The sequence below is a fragment of the Cynara cardunculus genome, assembly GCF_001531365.2.
Source record: "Cynara cardunculus var. scolymus isolate 2C chromosome LG 5, CcrdV1, whole genome shotgun sequence".
NCBI classification, from domain to species: Eukaryota; Viridiplantae; Streptophyta; class Magnoliopsida; order Asterales; family Asteraceae; genus Cynara; species Cynara cardunculus.
In genome coordinates, this window is record NC_037532.1 from 36,534,067 (window position 1) to 36,556,319 (window position 22,253).

The 22,253-nt window shown below is 36.7% G+C and overlaps 3 protein-coding genes across 5 annotated transcripts; all 3 read left to right on the forward strand.

Moving 5' to 3' along the window:
* The first annotated feature begins 1,049 nt into the window (after window positions 1-1,049).
* LOC112513525 lies at window positions 1,050-8,219 on the forward strand. Of its 3 annotated transcripts, XM_025119815.1 has the most exons (13): window positions 1,050-1,256; window positions 1,327-1,503; window positions 1,619-1,665; window positions 2,530-2,646; window positions 2,801-2,901; window positions 3,075-3,146; window positions 3,295-3,376; window positions 3,497-3,577; window positions 4,311-4,349; window positions 4,554-4,619; window positions 5,754-5,903; window positions 6,840-6,968; window positions 7,846-8,219. In XM_025119815.1, the coding sequence occupies exons 2-13, from the start codon at window positions 1,473-1,475 to the stop codon at window positions 7,894-7,896; spliced, it is 966 nt and encodes a 321-aa protein (XP_024975583.1). In that variant the 5' UTR covers window positions 1,050-1,256; window positions 1,327-1,472; the 3' UTR covers window positions 7,897-8,219. The 3 variants fall into 3 exon arrangements, with proteins under 3 accessions (XP_024975583.1, XP_024975581.1, XP_024975582.1); XM_025119813.1 differs by having other exon boundaries at window positions 1,327-1,665; XM_025119814.1 differs by having other exon boundaries at window positions 1,354-1,665.
* Window positions 8,220-10,531: 2,312 nt separating this feature from the next.
* LOC112512411 (galactinol--sucrose galactosyltransferase) lies at window positions 10,532-13,674 on the forward strand. The gene is made up of 4 exons (XM_025118354.1): window positions 10,532-11,794; window positions 12,323-12,500; window positions 12,589-12,956; window positions 13,060-13,674. Exons 1-4 carry the CDS (start codon window positions 10,595-10,597, stop codon window positions 13,627-13,629), a joined length of 2,316 nt encoding a protein of 771 aa, XP_024974122.1. The 5' UTR covers window positions 10,532-10,594; the 3' UTR covers window positions 13,630-13,674.
* A 1,860-nt stretch (window positions 13,675-15,534) lies between these two features.
* Window positions 15,535-20,486, forward strand: LOC112512412 (mediator of RNA polymerase II transcription subunit 15). The gene is made up of 3 exons (XM_025118355.1): window positions 15,535-15,993; window positions 18,010-18,288; window positions 19,270-20,486. The coding sequence occupies exons 1-3, from the start codon at window positions 15,700-15,702 to the stop codon at window positions 20,356-20,358; spliced, it is 1,662 nt and encodes a 553-aa protein (XP_024974123.1). The 5' UTR covers window positions 15,535-15,699; the 3' UTR covers window positions 20,359-20,486.
* Window positions 20,487-22,253: the final 1,767 nt, after the last annotated feature.

Consider the following 22,253-nt stretch of genomic DNA (forward strand, 5'->3'; position numbering starts at 1 on the left):
ATACCAGAAGGAGGAGGAGTCCATTTGATCCATGATTCATCATAAAAGTAATTACGATGAATAGCATGTCCATATCATATTCTTTATGAACATGATGAATATTCATCCTAACACCGAGCACATGGTGAACTGTTGATGGTTTTTTGGTTCCAAATCAACTATGGGCTTCTAATAGCACTCCCTCCTTTCTATATGTATAGATGGTCACAAAAAAAATGGTAAAAAAAATGGTAAAAAAATACAAGAACGACAAAATTACAAATGAATTTGCACTGAAATCACACACTATCACAGAACACTGCTAGAGCTTATCACAAGTGATTTTACATGTGTGATTTGATTGTTTCCGTGTTATCTTGCTTGGTCACTCTCTTTATATACATATATAATATATACATACATATATATAGAGAGAGAAAGATGGGTTCAAACGTGAACAATAACCGAATAGAAGAATACAAAAATAATTAAATCACATGTGATTTTATACTACCGATCAATGCAAGTGATTTGTAAACGCTAACAGTAAAATGTAAGAGAGATTCTACACTTAACTTGAGGTCGCAACCAAAGTCACGTTAATCACCAGTAATCTACACATGATTTTAGTGTAAAATCACATGTAATTTGACAAATTTTTTAATTCTTTTATTTGGTCACAATTATTATAAACTTGACTCGATCTCACTCTCTTTATGTATACATATAAAACCATGGAACTTTTAACAATGGGTTACTTACATCATTTTAACCAAAAAAACTACACGTAACCGACTAGAAATGTCGTAAAGTAAAACTACTTGTAACCTCCTAAAAATAGATCAAAAAGATGGAAATCGATGGTGGGACCAAAAACGTGATAATCGATATGAAGAATGAACAACAAGAAAGTTTAATGGTTTTTCAATAAAAAATGGTTAAAAAGAAATTAATCATCCAAAAGATTCGGTTTTTATTCACTTTTTTCTATAAATTGTAATTTAACCAACAATTATACCCAAGAGTTCTAGAGATGTCGGATGGCTCGATTAAGACGGCCTACGAACTCATCTCACCCATGAGCTTGATTGGTTTCTATTAATGGCGTCTGCTGCTGGTCTTCAATAATTGTTGGTTTCCACCGGGGTCTCCAGGATTCTAATTCATTGACTCGGTGACGCTCGACTCACAAGCTTCTTGCTGGATTTTGCGATCTCGTTTTCTGCCGCCATTGGTGCAATTTTTCACGGATTTCGACTTGTCCAATTGAAGAGCTGGTAAAACTGGATCTTGGTCTTGTTGGATTCTCGAAAGCACTGGATGAAACGTTGAGTCTATCTGTTATAGGTTCATACTCACACAGTGAGTGTGTAGGTATTTTTGGTGGTTTGGGAAATGGTGGAACAAGGACGTTGACTGAGCTGAGTTTGCTGTTATTGTTGTTGTTCAATGAAGCGGAAGCCTATTTCTCCTAAGCTATTGATACGGCACAAATGGAAGACGAAGATCTTTGCACTGCTTTTAGTAGGTTTTTGTTTCTCCACGTTTTTGTTAATGGAGGCACAGTACAGTCGAATTGGTGCTTCTTCGATCTTTCCTCTGTTCGTTCAAAAACCTAAAATCGCTTTCTTGTTCCTAGCTCGAAACCGGCTTCCGCTAGACCTAGTTTGGGATGAATTCTTTCAGGTAATTTTCGATCTCGATCAAGTACATTGCTTATTCATCTAATGATACATTTATATTTTCAGCTTGAAATTCGAGTACTCTGTAATTCACTGCTCAATTCACTCGCTTACTCTTTTGTTTGGAATTAGAATAATCGAGTTTTGCAGCCAATTATCTGAAATTCTAAAGAATAATAGTAGTTGCATGTACTAAAATCGAAGAATTTTATCTCCTTGAATTTTGAGATTTCACAAATTGACTTCCTCGAACAAAAGGACATCTCCACTTTGTGAGAGAGGGAGTGCATTGCTTTTCCCTTAGATGCGGACAAAGGTGTCATGTTGGTGTTCATGAGTTTGTTTGTATGTGCAATCGCTTGGCGCTACTTAACATGATGTGGGATAAAAATTGCAAACTCAGGTGACAAGTGTTTCATATAAAGTTTCTATTTTTAGGATATTGATGGTCAATTTTGTCTCATTTGCATTAATTCAGATTTGCACACCCATGAAAATTTGTAACGGTTCATTGTTAATTTTCGAGCTAAAATGTTATATTTGTCCATGATCTATTGGTGCTAATTGCTTTGGTCCACCGGGTTCACTTAGTTTGCCGTTATTGAAGGGTATTCTAAACAACCTATTTGGTGATCTTTGAAGGGTATAATAGGGGGTTAAGATATAATCACACAAACGGTAAATATGAAAGCAATTTATGGACTTACATATTTGGGTTTGTCCATAAGATAATCCTTAGACCTCAGGGACAGGAGGCTTTTACTCTGTTTATCATTAATTTTAAGCCAAGCATACACCAACGCTCTTGATGATGTCAATGTAACAGTTTCAGGTATGTTTATTTTAAGAGAATTTCCTTGTTTTGCAGGGAGAGAATGACAATCGATTTTCAATCTACGTTCATTCTAGGCCTGGTTTCCTACTTAACAAATTGACGACAAGATCTGGTTATTTTTTGGACCGTCAAGTTAATAATAGTATACAGGTTCGTCTTATTTTTGCCCTGAATTCAATGCTTGAGTTTATTTGTTAATAATGTGACAATTAATTTGTTCTCTTGGCTAGTTTTAGGGGTTTGGAAGGCCTAAAGTTTAGCTAAATCTTAGTGCCTGTTAATATAGTGTTATGCCCCTCTGTAGGTATATTGGGGAGAAGCAAGCATGATACAAGCAGAGATTATTTTGCTTCAACATGCACTCATGGATCCTTCTAATGAACGATTTGCGTTCCTCTCAGACAGGTGAAATATAATCTTTATAAAGAAATTAAAGAAGCCTGTTTCATATTAATGATCTTTAATAGGGAGAGCTTCATGTTTTCTGTAATTCGTAGTCATTTACTTCAATGCATAAAGGTTACTCTTTGGTTTGATCAACCTATCGACTATGCTAAAAGCTTCTTAATCTTATTCAGCTGCATTCCCTTGTACAACTTCAGCTACACATATGATTACATAATGTCAACATCAACTAGCTTCGTGGACAGGTAATGATTATACTTTTGCTGCATGGTTTCAGCTACTTGTTTTTGGTTAAAAAGATGCATATCAAAATATATGTTTGAAATAACATTTATCTCCCTATTGCAAAAGCCTATAAATTGTACATGTTACCTTAAACTCAATGTTGAACAGCTTTGCTGATACAAAGGAAGGTCGCTACAACCCCAAAATGGATCCAGTTATCCCTGTTAATCATTGGAGGAAAGGATCTCAGGTAAAGCTGCTGCTCATAAAACCAGCTCACATGGTGTGGCATGAAAGCACTCTTTTTATGTGATGGTAATTTAAATTCCTATCTAAGTACCTGTAGTATACTTGTATTACCTTCTTTCAGTGGGCGATTCTGACCAGAAAGCATGCCGAGATTATTGTAAAGGATGGCATTGTCTTTCCTATGTTCCAGCAGCATTGCCAGGCAAGTAGCATAAACAATGTTTTTTTGGCAGTAGTTTAAGTCGCATGTTAATTTGAAATTAACTTTTTTGAAGCGGTTTACTTGAAACTAATGAACTCTACACTATATATTTGCTTCATCCATGACCAATTGATTCTGAGATGTTTGAGTGTGATTGGGATGCATTGTTCTATTCACATGTGAACCAGGTTAGATAGCATGTGCTAGCCTCAACAACCTTAAGTGGGCTATAAGTCTTCAGGAATTCATGTCCCACGCTACTTTAAAAAATATATTCTTCCACGTCTTTAATCCAAGGGTCATGCCACTCCTCACCAATTGGTTTGGATATGGAAGCCTGCAATAATCTATACCATACCCCCTGCATTCATAAACCAACATATTTTTCTATAGAACACTAGGTTATTTGAGGGTTATGTGCAAAAACAGTGGTTTGATGTTCATCATCAATACATGTGCTGTAAATAATCACTTATTTCAGCAATGATTGACTATTTGTTCTGGAAGAACTTGGTATATACAGTTTTCATATAATTTCTTTGAAGTTATGTGCTCAACTTTGTTTAAAATCAATGATGTAAACTTTGTCCTAAAAGGACAACGTTCCCTTGATAAAGTATATCTTTCATCTCATATACTTAATATTATTTGCAAAACCTTACAATGGAAGGCTTTGTAGTTTCTTTGATTGATTTAACCATGTTAATCAGTGACTTCTCTTTCTTGCCTACAGAGGAAATCACTACCCGAGTTTTGGCGGGATCGTCCTGTTGTAAGTATATATTATAGTTTATTTATTTATTTTGTGTGATTCCTTCCTGCTTATGGCCTTTATAGTATATTCATGGTAATCATCTTGTCAAAGGAGAGCTCCCTTGATAAAGATTTTCAATGAATAGCAAATAACAAGAAAAACTGCTTTCGGGTACATCTCAAAGACAGTTTCCACTAATAGATCTTGTTATTTCTTTTGCAGCCTGCTGATAATTCAAAGGAGCACAATTGTATACCTGATGAACATTATGTTGCAACATTACTTGCTGTAAGTTTATGTTATGTGATTATGTATTTATATCCTGCCATCTGTATTTATGGACTCCATTTGTGTACTTAAGAACTTGTATTTCTCCATTTATGTACTTAAGAACTTGTATTTCTTGTGTCCATAAGCCTATAGAACACTGGTCTTCTCAAAAATAGAAATTCTGCAGTCTTCTGTTATGGATATGTAAATCACTACAAATCAACAAAAGATGCAAGAGATTTTGTAATAAGATCATAACTGCCTTCTATCATTAATTTGAGAAAAGAACTGACACATCAGCGCCATGTTACCATTTTGTAAGTTTTTTAAACAATAACTAGCATTAATGACCTAATTAGAAGTAAAGATATAATCTATAAACTAATTGCATTTTTGAAGTTCAGTCCCCACATTAATCGAACCCCACATAAACAACCATGTCTGGAAGGCTTACGTATATGATGGAAAGGCCAAGGGGAAGGATAGACCCTTCGTCTCTGAATCTGCCCCAGCCAGAAGCCCACACCAGTAAACTTATGGACACACAGAGTGCATGGAAGACCGTCGAATAACCGGCTTCTAGCATTAGTTTGAGAAAAGAATTGATATCTCAGTGCCATGTGACAATTCCTTAATGTTTTTAGCAGCAACTATCAGTATGCCTTACTAGAACTAAATTTTGTAATTAATAACTTATAGCCTGTTTTGACTCGGTCGGCATCAACTAGTTTACCTAAAGAATGATCTGACTAATGGTGCTGACCAAGCACCTACCCGGTCAGCATTACTATTTCACTTACCGGGTCAGCACAAGATGATAAAGGTATTTCTTATCGGTAAGCACTTACTAGGAAACACTTGGTAAACAACCATTTTCGCTCGGGGCTTACCCAAACCGAACCTCTTATTAGAGGTCCCAGACTGCACTCTTACCCAATTTCATATTTTTTGGTGGTTCAATCACCAAATTTAAAGAGCCCTGCAAGTACAATCATAAGAAAAGAATTACTTGGCAGAAAAGGTTTGTTGTTTCAGCAGGCTCTAGATTAGTTACTTCTTATATTTTTATGAGAAGTGATATAATTTTGAGTTCCTTTCTCTTACTTTATCATCTTTACCCATGTTTTCTAAATTTTGACTTGCAATAACCAGCATAAAGGCCTTGAAGGAGAAATCACGAGGAGGACTCTAACTCACACTTCATGGGATATTTCATCCAACAAAGGTCGTGAGCGGCAAGGATGGCATCCCGTGACCTACAAATTGGCTGATGCCACTCCCATGCTCATTCAATCTATTAAGGTAAATCAGCAAGCTGTTTCACACCTTATAGCAAATTAAAACAAGTTTCTATCATTTTAATCAATTTGTCTAAAAGTTATGCTTCATTTAGAACTTCGCATTGGCAACATATGGTTCATTAGCTCATGATCATAGATGTGAAATGGAAAACAAATCAAATGTGCCCTATTGTGATCTACTGTTCCTATTATCGGTATCAATTGACCCAAACCAAACCAAACCAAATGAACCCTGCAAATCCCACATGGAGTAGGGTCTCGGGAGAGTAGTAAGTACGCAAACATTACCTTTGTCTTGAGGGGTAGAGAGATTGTTCCCATGAAGACCTTGCCTTGTATTTTTTTTTTTTGAGAAAATGACTTTATGACCAAAAAATGGATCCAAAAGTAAAAAGATTGAGAAAGGAGACGGAAATATAACAATTAATGATAGAAACGTAGGTTGGCATACTCGAAGAAATAGTAACATGAAAGAACGATGATAAAGAACAACATAACATGCAAAAAGTAAAAAGATTGAGAAAGGAGATAATTAATGATAGAAACGTAGGTTGGCATAGTTGAAGAAATAGTAACATGAGAGAACAATGATAAAGAAACATGCAAGGGTATAAAGGCCTATGAGAAGATACAAAAACACTAAACGAAGTAGTGGTCGACTCTCTAACCTCCTTACTGTCCTTGGTCCTTGCCATTTTTTATCCGGTAAGGTAAATGACTCGGTAAGCGCTTACCGGGTAAGCGTTTAGTAAGCCCCCCCTAAATATAGGTTCCATCCATTTATACCATTTTCGTGAATTCTCGATATCATCTGCATTTATTTTTATACATTACGTTTCGGAGGGAAACAAAAATGTGGAATGCCCAAAATAAACGAGACCTTAGCTTGTGGTATGCTATATATTAACAGTTGCATTTTTTGTATTCTAATTGGCAGGATATCGACAATATCTACTATGAGACAGAATACCGAAGAGAATGGTGCACCAGCAAGGGAAAACCATCCCCTTGCTTCCTTTTTGCTCGGAAATTTACTCGGCCTGCTGCTCTGCGTCTTCTTAATTTGGTAACTATAACCATCAAATACTTTTTTTTTGAAGTATATAATATTTATATACAACAAACACCCACATACACTCCTTACCTTTCGTGAGCTTTGAACTCATGACCTTTTGAGCCTTCTGAGAGGCTGGGCTCTACCAATTCACCGGTCAGTGGTGGACCAAAATATTTTGCCGAGCTAGTGCACCTTTAGGGTGGATCAAAGGCCTGTTAACGCCAATGTCTGTTTAGCCGAATTCCACCTATTTGAGGGATTTTTTTAAGTTTTTTGGGTTGATTTCGAGGGACTTTCCGTTTTTTTTTTCTTTTTGTTTTTTGGTTGATTTTCTTTGTATTTTCTAGAGTAAATTATGTTTTTAGTCTCCATGGTTTGTAAAATATTGCGATTTTCATCCCTGTGGTTTAGAAATTGCTGTTTCCGTCCCTATGGTTCGTAATTCATTGCTATTTTCGTCCTTATGATTTACAATTTGTTGTTGTTTAGGTCCTTGTGCTTTACAATTCTTTACTGTTTTGGTCCCTTGTACTTAAAGGTAAGAATTAGTCCAAGACCAAAAATAGCAATAAATTGCAAACCATAGGGACTAAAATCACAATTTCTAAACCACAAGGACAAAAAATCGAAATTATTAACAAACCACAGGGGCGAAAGATCATAATTTACTCCATTTTCTAATATCCCAGAGCACCCTCAAAGTTTAGTGCGTGCACCTTTCATACCCAAAAAAAAGTATACGTGAAAAAATCGGTTGAGCGAGTGTATAGGACCGCACTGGGGGCTTCATAGGTTCGCCCCTAAACCCGGGTACCACGGGGCTAAAGACTCTTTTCGGTTCAAATAGATCAAACATCCATCTGAAATGCTGTTTTCTGTTATCCAGTCTGCACTAGGTGTTTCTAAAGAAGCTACAAGTCATTCCTTGATGAGGTGAAGTGTATAGAAATAGTATGTTTGATAAACAGCCTGAGCCAGGTAGGTTTTTCTTTACTAGAGTTCTTACTTACCTTTGTTGTGTGTATTTTGTAACAAAATGAATATATGTTGTAGAAAAAGATCAAAAAGAAGAAAAAAAAAGCAGTTTATACAGCTTTAGCCTGACAGGTAAAGAGCTGGAGTTTATACAGCTTTTAACCTGGCAGGTAAAGAGGTGGATAGGATAGAAAGAAAAGAAAAAAGAAGCCTGTAAGTGTGAGTTGGTTTGATGTGTGGTCTGTATATGTACTCTCTTATTCTCATTTTAGTGTTTTCTTTAAATCTTTCTCAATCTGTGGGTTAAGGGTGTGTTTGGTACACAGACGAGAAAGCTGGGTGGAAGAATTGCCATGATATGGGTAGTTCAGTAATTTACCTATGGGTAATGCCATTTGCAATCCCTTTATGTCAGAATCAAGTCAATTCATGCATTGAGAATGTAGAAAATAGGTTTTGATGTAGATACATGTGAGGAAGAAATTTATAGGTAAGGGTGCATTTAGCCCATCCCTTTATGAAACTATTTGTTTTGTCCTAGTTTAGTATGCACCCTTTAAGCACCGTTTACCAACTTATTAAGAAGCGTTTACCGGCAAGAGTCACCATTTTCTACTTACTTTATCAGGTAACATTTTTAGCTATTAAAATGGATTGTTGGTAAACGTCACTTACGTAGCAAGTGCTAATAGTGTAAGAGTTTTTTCCATCACTTATCAGGTAAAATTTTCGATTCTTTTATAACAAACACCCTGTAAACGCTTATGAGATAAACAGTCTCTTCAGTTTTGTTTCAATTCTAGATTCTAAGGGGTTGTTTATTTACCTCTTAATAGTTCCATTAAGAGGCATCMTCTGAACCGTTAAGAGGTGAATCTTGTTTGGCAAAAAAAAAAAAATCTGTCTCTTAATGGTTTTAAAACCTTCTGAATGATTTTGTATCGTGTGCCTCCCTTAACCATTCAGCGTCCTAATTTCATTGTAAACAACTACCAAACAATTATATTTCATTTTATATTATATCATGAGAGTCATTTAATTATTTTTCATCAAACCATTTAGCAACTGTCAAACAAACATGCATAATCATGGGAAAGGATGGTCAAAGATAGGTTAAAAAAATAAAGCGAAATTGACGGGGAGACTTTTAGGTAATGATTATTTTAACTGAATCAACGTTAGTGAGGTCAGTGGTCGGCACCAGATTAGTTAACTTGTGGGGTAAGTTATTAGTCGTTGTCATTTCTTGATTGATAAGTTTATCCAAATGTCGGTGGATTTGAAGCCCAAATCCATGGCTCAAATGGATGCCCTTCTATCCATGCCACGTGTCCAGTTAATAGGTGAGTTTTCGAAGCTCCTTTCGAGTTCCATTATCAACTCTCACCGACTATCTAACTAATGACTAATTTAATTCCTAGTTTAAGGTTTTCATGATATGATGCAAATATATATATATATATATATATATAAGGTTGGGTTTACGTGAGACCAGCTTGTTTTTGTGAGACCCGTGAGATCACATTTTTACACTTGAAACTTCACAGCAAAAACACTGTGAAGGTTTAAAAAAGTCGAATCTTCACAGCAAAAACACTGTGAAGGTTTAAAAAARTCGAACCTTCACAGCAAAAACACTGTGAAGGTTACCTTCACAGCATTTTGCTGTGAAGTTTCAAGTGTAAAAAGGTGGTCTCACGGGTCTCACGAAAACAGGCTGGTCTCACGTGATCCCAAGTGTAGGGTTGGGTTCACGTGAGACCAGACTGTTTTCATGAGACCCGTGAGACCACATTTTTACACTTGAAACTTCACAGTAAAAACACTGTGAATGTTTAAAAAAGTCGAACCTTCACAGCAAAAACACTGTGAAGGTTACCTTCACAGCATTTTGCTGTGAAGTTTCAAGTGTAAAAAACTGGTCTCACGAAAACAGACTGGTCTCACGTGATCCCAAGTCCATATGTGTATGTATTAAGAGAAATATTCAAACGATAATGCTAATTATTTAAAATAACAAGAAAAAAGTCATTAATGTACAAAATCACAGGTGATTGTATATTAACGTCTAAAAAATGAAGCGAACAACTTTTGAACTTGTATGATTCTGTACGTGAATATATATATATATATATATATATATATATATATATATGTATATATATATATATATGCATGCGTGCATACGATTTTGTACATTAACAACATTTTTCTTGTTTTCTTAAATAATTAGCGTTTTCGTTTGAATATGTCCTATTTATTAAAGATGATATATCCACTAAATGTCATAAATGCCATGGAAAACTTAATCAACTAAAAATATAAGATCTTCTGTCTGCAGATTTATTCCAAAGGACTCGATTACGATATTTTATTCGAAACTTTTTGAATTTCTATTTTATATTTTTAAATAAATAAATAAATGCTTAAATATATTAAATACAATTTAATAAATAAACATAAAGAAAAATGGGAAAGGGGCCGACCATATACACCTTCCAATGAAGCTTCGCCCCCACCCTCCTATAAATGCCCCCCAACCCCCTTCAATAACGACCACAACTTCCGTATTCAATCAAAACACAACTCTCCATCTTTTCACATATTTACAAAAGCAACCCTTCAATTACAATTTTGTTTTTCTTCTATTTTTCATACAAATGGCACCCACCTTGTTCGAAACCGAATCCAACGGTACTAAAATGGTTGCTGGAGTTAGCCACACGTCTACAGTGACGTTGGCTGGATCGAGCTTTGTTGCTGACAGTCACGTCATCTTATCTGACGTCCCTTCGAATGTTAATGCTTATTGTTCTGGGGTTTCAAGTGGTTGCTTTGTTGGTTTCGATGCTTCGGAAGCAAGTAGTCGACATGTGGTCCCGATCGGGAAGCTCAGTGGTATTCGGTTCATGAGTATATTCCGGTTCAAGGTTTGGTGGACCACACATTGGGTTGGTTCGAATGGTCGAGACTTGGAGCATGAGACGCAGATGGTCATGCTTGAAAAGTCTGACTCTGGACGTCCTTATGTTTTGATACTCCCATTACTGGAAGGTCCTTTTCGAGCTGCTCTGCAACCCGGAAACAACGATTTTGTGGATGTCTGTGTCGAGAGTGGGTCAACAAAAGTTTCAGACACTTCTTTCAGAAGCGTCGTTTACATGCAGGCGGGCCCTGACCCATATGTTCTTATGGAGAAAGCAATGAAAGTTGTCCAAGAGCACCTTGGAACGTTCAAGTTATTGGAGGAGAAAACGCCACCTGGTATTATCGATAAGTTTGGATGGTGCACATGGGATGCCTTCTATCTGACCGTTCACCCTCATGGAGTCATCGAAGGCGTTAAAGGTCTAGTCGAAGGTGGGTGCCCACCTGGACTCCTGCTGCTCGATGACGGGTGGCAGTCCATATCTCACGACGACGATCCGATCGACTCAGAAGGCATGAACCGAACAGCTGCAGGTGAACAGATGCCATGCAGGCTGACGAAATTTGTAGAAAATTACAAGTTTCGAGAATACGAGAGTCCCCGACCTGAGGCCCCTAACAAAGGCATGGGAGCTTTTGTTAGGGATCTCAAAGAGGATTTTAAGAGTGTAAAGTATGTGTATGTTTGGCATGCCCTTTGTGGATATTGGGGTGGGGTAAGGCCCAATATACATGGGCTCCCAGAATCAAGTGTAGTGAAGCCCATGCTATCGCCTGGACTCGAGAAGACAATGGAAGATCTGGCCGTTGATAAAATCGTCAATAATGGAGTTGGGTTGGTCCCACCAGAAAAAGTTGATCAACTGTATGAAGGTCTACACTCGCATTTGGAGTCCGCTGGCATTGACGGAGTCAAAGTTGACGTCATTCATGTACGTTTTGCGTTATCATTCCATTTTTCCTTTTTTAATTTTTGTTTTTATATATAAAAACCAACTTATTTTCGTAAGACCACAAGACAATAATAAATATTCACAACAAAACACTGAATTTTCATAGCAAAAATACTGTGAAAGTTTACTTCACAGTGTCTTGTTGTAGGTGGTTTTGAGATTAAAGGTGATCAAAGGTCCATATCCCTTCTTATTTTTTCATCTTAACTCTCATTCTCACACGATACTTTATATATATATATATATAAAAAGATAAGAGGACCAAACTATAAAGTAACATATCTAAAAGTGTTACAATAGATTTATAGAATGTTTTTGCGTGGCTCAATTTTTTATGTGGCTGATGGCTTTGTTATATATATATATATATATATATATATATATATATATATATATTATATTAAAAGAATACATACTTAAAAGAATTATCGATCAAATATTATATGATAAATTACAATTTTATAATAAAAATAAAACGAAATTTTATTACTTGTTTTTCCCCCATAGTTATTGGAGATGTTATCTGAAGATTACGGTGGAAGAGTAGAGCTCGCAAAAGCATACTACAAAGCGTTAACGTTGTCGATGAGAAAACACTTCAAGGGCAACGGCGTAATTGCAAGTATGGAGCATTGTAACGACTTCATGTTCCTTGGCACCGAGGCCATAGCATTGGGCCGTGTTGGTACGTTTTTTCATTATCGCTTGTACCTTTCAGTACCCATTGCATTAATGACTTGTACCTTACCAATGTTATCATATGTTTTTAATAGGGGACGATTTTTGGTGCACCGATCCATCAGGTGACCCTAACGGTACATTTTGGTTACAAGGGTGTCACATGGTACATTGTGCTTATAACAGTTTGTGGATGGGGAACTTTATACAACCGGACTGGGATATGTTTCAGTCCACTCATCCTTGTGCTGAGTTTCACGCCGCGTCTCGAGCCATTTCTGGTGGTCCGATTTATATCAGTGACTCTGTCGGGAAACACAACTTCGACTTGCTCAGGAGCCTCGTTTTACCCGATGGGTCAATCTTACGTTGCCAGTGGTATGCCCTCCCGACCCGCGATTGTTTATTCAAAGACCCACTCCACGACGGAAAAACCATGCTCAAAATTTGGAATTTGAACAAGGTAAATGTCGAATAAATATTCAAATGAAAAAATGGTTTAATACTGGTACAACATAGTAAAAAATGTTTACGTTTTTGTATTTTATGGTTTATAATATGATCAGTACACCGGAGTCGTTGGAGCGTTCAACTGCCAAGGAGGAGGATGGTGTCGTGAATCGAGGCGCAACAAATGCGCTTCAGAGCACTCCCATGTCGTGACCTCAACTATCGGCCCTACCGACGTCGAATGGCACAAAGGGAAACCCTCGGTATCTGTGGATGGTGTCCAAGCCTTCGCATTATACCTGTTCCATGAAAAGAAGCTGATCCTAGCAAAACCGAGCGACAACATTGAAATTGCACTAGAGCCATTCAATTTCGAGCTCGTAACTATATCTCCTATCACTGTGATGCCCAACAAATCGATCCAGTTCGCCCCCATCGGGCTTGTGAACATGTTGAACTCCGGTGGCGCTCTCCAATCAGTTGAAATTTTGTCGAACGTCGATGGATCATGTACAGTTCGAGTCGAGGTCAAAGGTGCCGGAGAAATGAGGGTATTTGCATCTGAAAAACCGATCAAATGTCATATTAACGGGGACAATGTGGAGTTCAAGTATGAGGAGCATATGGTCATGGTTCAAGTGGCTTGGCCTATCACAAGTCTGTCGATCATTGAATACGTCTTTTGAAATATCAGTATTACTTTTTCGAATGTATATATTTTCTATTTTCAAGTTAATTGTAATCGTTTATATTAAAATATTTTTTTTAATATGAGAATTATAATGATTCGTTAATGTTCTGTTTGTTATTTCAAAATTTTAGAGGCATTTATGTCTTATTGTTCTCTTATCTGGTAAGAGGTAAACCAACATCTTATTTGTCTCTTATTGTTATTCAAACCCTCAACAACGACATTTCTCAATTGATTAATCTTAATTGATCAGTTCTCTCAATCGATCCTTACCAAATTAATCCTCACATCTCACAACTGATGTATTTGAATAGGATTTAAATGTGTTAAATACCATTCATGACATATTTTTGTTTAAATGAATGTTAATTATATGATTTAGATGTAAGTTTCGTAATGATGATGAATAAATATGTAAAATTGTAGAAATTTATTTATAAATTCAACAAATAGGTAAAATAGATAATTTAAATAAATACAAATATTTATCGGTTTACAAAAACAAGCAGTCTTATTGATTCAAGTTTCAGACTTCATCATCACCTATTATAAATTAGAAGTGAAATGATATTTCAAACTTGTGCACCATGAGGTATTCTATTAGATTACCCTAGTTATATTTTAGATCTTTTGTATTTAAAACAAGGTGTTTCTCATGTATTTGATTATGCTTATCAGTTAATTATATGAATTTAAACACGTAGTTTTTAAAAAGTCATACTTGTGCACCATTTATTTATAATCTTGAAATTGTAAATAATATGCATTGATAAATAATACTTACTGCATATAAAACGGTTTTTAAGTCTCTACCTCAAAATACTTTACAATAATATATATAAGGAGTTTTAAATACAAACCATGTAACTGTTACAAACTTTATAAACCAATATCAACCGTACATGTAAATAATATGTTCCCAAATTTACTCTCAACCGCCTCTAATATACATATACATATACATATACATATACATACATACACACACATACATATACATACATACACACACACACACACATATATATATATACACACACACATATATATAGGGTTAGGTTCATGTGAGACCAATGGTTTTTCGTGAGACCTGTAAGACCAATTTATATTCATTGATCAACTTTATAAGCTAATGATCTAATTGTCTAAAGTTGCATGGTGGCAATTTTGTGATTAATAAGAAGTCTCGTGACAATTTTGTGATCATGAATTTTTCAGATTATAGATCTAATCCAATGATTGAGAATTGGTCTTACGGGTCTCACGGAAAACCCTTGGTCTCACATAATCCCAAGTATATATAGGGTTGGGTTCACGTGAGACCAGATTGTTTTCATGAGACCTATGAGACCACTTTTTACATTTGAAATTTCATAGCAAATCACTACGAAGGAAAAAAATTAGAATCTTCACAACAAAAACACTATGATGGTTACCTTAACGGTGTTTTGCTGTGAAGTTTCAAGTGTAAAAAGATGGTCTCACGAAAACAATATGATGTGGATTTTGAATCATTAACCGGTTATCATGCTGATGTGGTATTTAACTCCGTATTATTTATTGACATGGTTAGTGACATGAATCTTTTTAAATCTAAAATTAGTCTTTTCTTAATTTAAAATCAGTCTTCAATCGATTACTCGGGTACTTAAATGTTTAAAGCCTTACATCTTAGATATCAAAATAGATGTTTTGAAAGTACGTTTCCGAAAATAGAAATCAAGTTAAAGTACGTTATTTTTCATGCAATTTGCCCCGTAAAAAACCCATGGATTTGGGCTCTTCATATGGGCCTATGGGCTAAATCCACTGTAAAGGCCCAATACGCGTTGATCGTCTTCTTCAAGCAACTATCTATTGTCTTCCACTTCTCTCGATCAAAACCGAAACCCCATTCCAAATATCCACCACATCTTCCGATCAAAACAGTTCTAGCATCGAATTCCCAAATCAGATTCCTTTATAGTATTCAATACATAATTATTCGATTGATCTAAGTATCCAGTTCTTTCTGATTGTTTCAATTTTGCATGTTTTTGAATTGGGGAAATTAGAAACGAATTAGATGAATACATCGCAGTTTATGGATAAGCAGATCATGGATCTATCGAGTTCTCAAAACAAAAACAACGCAGACAAAGATTTCATGGATCTGAACAGTCATCCACCTCAAGATGACCACCATCATCACCATGACGTCGGCGGCGGCGATGATAAGAAGGATGAGATCTTGCCTAACTATGACTTCCAGCCTATCCGTCCGATCGCGACATTGCAGCCGGCTAATTTTGATTCCAGCAACGTTGGTGGAACTAGGGTTTGGACCTCAGCTGAATCAAAGACCAATTTTGGCACTCGGGTAAGTCGTTTACGCCAAATTTCGTTTTCTGTTGATGTTTCGGTTTCTGTACTGTTCATATTTTGTGCTTTTACTAGTATTGATTCAGAGATTTGTTGGTGGTAGTTATAGGAGACTAGAATCCGACAATTGGGAGTAGGTTTTCATCAATAGTTTATGCTGGGGTTTGGGTATTCATCTAATTTGCTTCTGGTTTTCCCAATTCAGAAACACGCAAAATCGAAACAATTAGAACAAACTGTATACTAAGATCAATCAAATAATTGTATATAGAATACTATAAAGGAATTTGATTCGGGAATTCGTTTGTAAAACTCTTTGATCGGAAGATGTGGAATGGTGTTTTGTCTTTGATTGACGTTCAACCAGCCATTGGGAGTAGGTTTTCATCAATTGCTTAGGCTGGGGTTTCGGTAAAACTTCGATAGGATATGATTTATTCTTGTGTTGAATTTAGGTAAAACTTCGATAGGATGTGAATTATTCTTCTGCTGATATTTAACTTATTTTTGCCGGTGTATAGATGAAAGGGATAATTACCTCACTCTTATTGAACAACATAGTTATTCATGATTTTTTTTTGATTAACCTGGATATCCAACCCGCTATGCGAGCCTACTAATCCCAGGGCGACCACCTGCTTTGCAGATGGCCCGGAGTCACCGCATTTGAACCTCCATGGCCACAAGGGGATTTTTATTCCTCCTTGGATTTGAACTTGAGACCTCCTGGTACTTTTGACCTTTGGAGCCAAGCTCAAACCAATCAGGCACCACCCTTGTGGTTAATTTTTTTTGTTGTTGTGCATATGCTACTGAAGTTTCCTTTGATTGGTTGTCAAGAGAGTAATTTGGTCTTGTGGCAGGCATTTATAATCTTGAATTAATGATCAAACGAGTAAAAGTACAAGATAGAGAAAACAAAATAACATGGGAGGTTAAGGGGACAGTTTCTTATCAAGGAAACTATGAGTTTAGGCATAAATTTTGCAAGAGATGGACCTAGAATATTTCTCAAGCGGTGGCACCATTTGACTATAAGAAACAATTATATGGATATTTTTCACAAAATCATCATCGGTTTGTTGGTTAGTTCATTGCTTTTCAAATGTGAGGTTATGTGTTCAAGTCTTATATTGCAAATATTTTTCAGAAACATAATAAATATGAAATTAAAAACTAAAAGCTAAGAAAATGACACTAACGGGATTGACATTCGGGTCTGGGGTGGAAGAAAAGCCTTGCCTACCAGCTTTACCAAGGGAAACTCGTTTCCTCATTGTAGGCGGGTTGACCCATTTATTTTCAATCAGAACTCATATGCAAGTCAATATGAGTAAGCAGGTTGACCCATTTATTTTCATTCAAATTTGCCTGTAAGCACTTATTTGGGTAAGCGTTTGGTAAACGGCCCCTTACCCAGTTAGTGCTTACTCAATTTGTGTTGGTAAACAGTCCCTAAATAGATTTAGTTATTCTCATCCGATAAAACTTATCTTATTTTACCTACAGGCAGATACACAACTACCTTTTCTTTTCAATCAGAACTCATATGCAAGTCAATATTCGTATACTCAACAAATCTCATTATCTTTGTAGACAAATAAGACGATTCATGTATCTAACATTTCACTTTGAGGAGTTTCAACTATTAATGCCTTTATGTTAAGAGTTTAGTCTGGGTCAGCCCTAATCTGACCGAACAAGAGCCCTTCCCATAGCTTACCAGGTCATCATCATGGATTGGTAAGAAGGGCTGCGCCTCTTTTTCCTTGTAAGAGGCGGTAAGCAGGTAGTAATCAATCCCTTGGTGTACATCTGAATCTAGATTTGCAGACGAGTGAAGAAACATAGAGAAAGATAGGTGTGTATAAAGGCTTGTTATACACTTACAATTTTGATGCAGGTTCCCTTTGAGAACTTTTTATCTCTAATTTGAAGCTCGTTATCATGATTACTATGCTCAACTTCCATTTTCTGCATCGTTAATCGTGTTTACCTTTTATTGCTTGTACAGAACTATGGTTCTCTTGATTCCTCTGAACCTTCTAAGGCCGCCATGGAGAAGGATCGTACTATCTGTGATGCAGCTCTGATATCAGAGATTGACAGAACGATGAAGAAACACACTGATAATCTGATGCACGCATTGGAAGGTGTCAGTGCACGACTGTCGCAACTCGAGAGCAGATCTCGGAACCTGGAGAATTCTGTGGATGATTTGAGAATATCTGTCGGTAACAACCATGGAAATACTGATGGGAAATTGAGGCAGATCGAGAACATGATTAGAGAGGTAAATATTCTTATTATGCATATGCAGTTGGACTCGATTGACGTGTACTAGAGATGCACAAAACAGCCCAAGCCTGAAGCCCGACTTTAAAAATCCTGGGCCTATTGAGCTCCAAGCCCTGGTCCAAGCCAGGTCTCAAAGGCCAACTAGGCCGAAATTTTTTAGGTAGGCCGGGGCTAAAAAACCCGGCCTGGAAAAGCTCAAGCGAGCCTTTTTTTCAACCACAAAGCCTGGCCCGGTCCAGCCTGAGCCTTAACGAGCCCGATTCTTTTTCTTCGTTCACTAAAAACGGGCTTGGAAGTACCGGGCCCAGGTTCTAGTATAGGAGCGAAGCCACTCGACCGCAAGGTGCAAAGTCCCGAAGAAGCCCGGGTCTTGTGCATCTATAACGGGTACCATCTATCTAGAAGATACTCGCTCCATCTCGAAACAGGTGTCCACATTTTTATTTTAGTTTGTCCCCAAAATAAGCGTCCGCTCAAAAGTAGGTGACTTTCCTATTTTACCCTTGACGGAGAAATTCGTTGCTCCTATTATCAAGGGTAAAATTGTCATTAGTTGATTAAAAAGTGTAATAATTGTTCCAAAATCACTGTCCATTCTCAAAAGTCGGTCTCTTTCCAATTCTACCCTTGATGGAGTAATTCATTACTCCTATTATCAGGGGTAAAGTTGTCATTTAATTAATTAAAAAGTGCATACTATTAAAACCATGTGCCATTTTCATTGTGGGCATTTATCTTGGGATGGATGATATATTCGCTTTTGCAAGGCGAGGGTGTTCATGGAAACAACCTCTCTACCCCTTGGGCAGAGGTAAGATCCGAGTGCATCTTACTCCCAAACCCTACCTCTCGCCCGTCCGGTCCCGTCCTGTCTGAGTACCAAGCACGGCTTTAAGAAGGAAAATTTGTGCCGTATAATCCTTTTCTTGTCCCCTCGATTCATATTATCATGGTATTTATGAATAATTTCGTGCAGGTACAGTCCGGTGTACAGGTTGTGAAGGATAAGCAAGAAATACTCGAGACTCAGCTGCAGCTCTCACAAGTTCAAATCTCGAAGGTTGAACAGCGACCGGAACCCCAAATTGCCGGTCATATTGAATCTTTGCAGCAGCAGCAGCAGGCGGCATCCGTACCTCTACAATCTCATCAACAACCATCTCCTCCCGCCCTTCCACACCAACTTCCGCCTACTCTTCCTAACGCTCCACCACAGAACATGACCCCTCCGGTCCACCATCCAAACCAATTTCCTCAGAATATAATTCCCATCTCCCACCATGATCCTTACTACCCACCACCTCAAACTGCAGAACAACCACCACAGCAATACCAACTTCCGCCACCTCAACTTCAACCCCCTAAGGTGTCACCACCATCACCGCAGCCACAGTATCAACCACCACCAACTCATATGCAATACTCTCAACCACCTCCAATGTCTCTCCAACACCCACCTCACTCAAATCCCAATCCCTCCCAGAATCAGCTGCCACCGAACCACCATTCCGAAGAACCACCTTACTTATCATCTCAGAGTTATCCACCGAGTATCCGCCAACCTGGGGGTGGCCCCCCGACACAGCAATTTCAAGGGAACCCTTCCCAAATGTATGAACCACCATCCGGCAGGTCTGGTCCAGGGTTTTCCAGCCAGTATGGACCATCACCTGGGTTCAGTGAACCCTACAATTTCGGTGGTTCTCAGTACGGAAGTGGACCTGGGTCACCTATGAAATCCCAGCAACTTTCTTCACCTGGCAGTGGAAGCGGCTACCCGCAGCTTCCTACCGCTAGGATATTACCTCAGGCCCTTCCTACTGCTGCGACAGTTGGTGGTGGTGGTGGTGCTTCTAGTTCTGGTTCTGGTAACGGTGGGAATAGGGTTCCGATTGATGATGTGGTTGATAAGGTGACGAATATGGGATTTCCGAGAGATCAGGTAAGGGCTACGGTGAGGAAGTTGACGGAAAACGGACAGGCGGTGGACTTGAATGTGGTGTTGGATAAGTTAATGACGGATGGGGTGGAAAGCCAAGGACCAAGGGCTTGGTTTGGTCGTTAACCTTTTGCTGTTTTTCTTCTTTGGGTTTTATTTTGGTTTCTGATTTTATGTACATAATTTGAACCACTTTGCCTTTTCACTTTTGTTATATGGAACTCCTTTTATCATTACCTTCCATTTTTTACTTGTTAAATGGTGGATTATAAAGTTACGGACCACACGCAGGGTAAAATTTAATATTATCATTTATTTATTGGGTGAGATTGTAGTCCATCAAAATGATATCGTATGCAACAATTTATCCTGTAAGCTCTAACCGTGGTAAGTCGTCACATTCATACTGGGTAAGACTTTCGTTCCTGATATTTGTTTTTACCGGGTAAGATTCTTGGTCTTTGTTATATTCATCTGGCAAGATAATATGACTCGGATAACGTTTAAACGAATTAATTAAAATATTTACAGAAATGACAAGATAAGTTTATTTATTATAGTTTGAATATATAAGAAAATAAAATAAATGTTTATATTTTTTAGCAGGAGAAAGAAAATAAATTGTCATTTTTACACATATAACCTTATTTATTTGTTAATGGGATATATTTTGAGCGGGTAGATGTGTAATTTTATAAATATTTTAAATTGTTATAAAAAAATTTTCTCAAAAACATGCTTTATTTATGTTTCGGTTAAAATTATGACTTTTGTTTTAAAATTACGGTTTATGTTCATACGTTCTACAGTTCATAGGTGTTTTTATTTCTAAGGCTAACTCTGTTAGTAATTTACGTCATACCAATCATATTTTGCCTAACTTTGTCCAAAAAAAGATTTCATTATGTGAGGGTAGTTTAGTCTTTTTACTCTCTTTTTTCACCCCTCCACAAAAATTTGTGTAACTTTTTAAGTAGATCATATTTCGTTCATGTGGTTTGTTGAAAATTGTTATTTTTGTTCCTATAATTTATAATTTATTGTTGTTTTCGTCTGTATGATTTTACAATTTATTGTTGTCATTTTGTGATTTATACTTTGTTTTTGTGTCTTATATTTAAAGGATGATAATAGCTATAAATTACAAACCATAAATAAAATAAAAAAAACCGTAATTTCAGAACTATAAGGAAGATAGTCACAATTTTTAACAAACTAAATAGATATAGATAAAAACCGTACGTAATCTACTTTTCTTATCATAGAAGGAGACAAATTAAGAACACAACTCCGTGAAAAGAAAAAAAAGAGACGATAATATCCTTGACCAAAAGAGTGAAAAGACGAGAATACCCATGACCAAACTTCACGAAGAATAAACCACATTTACTCTATCCGTAAGGAAAATTTTGTAAGGACCCATTCTGTAATTTTCATACAACTTTTTTATGCTTGAAACTTCACATCAAAACATTATGAAGATAAAAAAAAAGGTTTTTATTACCTTCACAACGTACATTATGAAGATAAAAAGAAGGTTTGTATTACCTTCACAACGTTTTGCTATAAAGTTTCAAGTATAAAAATATTGTATCACGTATCTCACAAAAACAGTCTTGTCTCACGTTATCCTAAATCCTATTAACAAAGAGCAGTGTTGGTTAGTTTTTTTTTTAATATTAAAATCATCTATAAATAAAATAGAAAACATTCTGTATGATCTCTATTTATAAGATTTTGTTAGGGAGGATTTTTTCATTAAAACGTTTTCTTTAAGACATTTTTTAGCTTTATACATGAAACTCCCTTAATAGAAACTTAATGAATAAGTTATTTTCTATAAAAAATGAATGGAGTCTTAGTTAAACTCATTAAGCTTTTTCTACTCACTGAACTCATTAAGCTCTTTCCTCCCAAAGAACTACGTATAGCCAACCGCAGAAGTTTCACGAGTCCCATTAAGCTACTAATGGACATGTGCTTAATTCCTTCTCTAGTATTTGTATTCATTTGTATTATGC

Excerpts from the sequence above, each read along its gene's own strand:
- LOC112513525 (XM_025119813.1), top strand. The coding sequence starts at position 1,429 with ATGAAGCGGAAGCCTATTTCTCCTAAGCTATTGATACGGCACAAATGG. Across the intron at positions 4,350-4,553 it reads TTTGGCGGGATCGTCCTGTT|CCTGCTGATAATTCAAAGGA; the intron begins GTAAGTATATAT and ends TTTCTTTTGCAG. Across the intron at positions 4,620-5,753 it reads ATGTTGCAACATTACTTGCT|CATAAAGGCCTTGAAGGAGA; the intron begins GTAAGTTTATGT and ends TGCAATAACCAG.
- LOC112512411 (XM_025118354.1), top strand. The coding sequence starts at position 10,595 with ATGGCACCCACCTTGTTCGAAACCGAATCCAACGGTACTAAAATGGTT. Across the intron at positions 11,795-12,322 it reads TCAAAGTTGACGTCATTCAT|TTATTGGAGATGTTATCTGA; the intron begins GTACGTTTTGCG and ends TTTCCCCCATAG. Across the intron at positions 12,501-12,588 it reads CATAGCATTGGGCCGTGTTG|GGGACGATTTTTGGTGCACC; the intron begins GTACGTTTTTTC and ends TGTTTTTAATAG.
- LOC112512412 (XM_025118355.1), top strand. The coding sequence starts at position 15,700 with ATGAATACATCGCAGTTTATGGATAAGCAGATCATGGATCTATCGAGT. Across the intron at positions 15,994-18,009 it reads AGACCAATTTTGGCACTCGG|AACTATGGTTCTCTTGATTC; the intron begins GTAAGTCGTTTA and ends TTGCTTGTACAG. Across the intron at positions 18,289-19,269 it reads TCGAGAACATGATTAGAGAG|GTACAGTCCGGTGTACAGGT; the intron begins GTAAATATTCTT and ends AATTTCGTGCAG.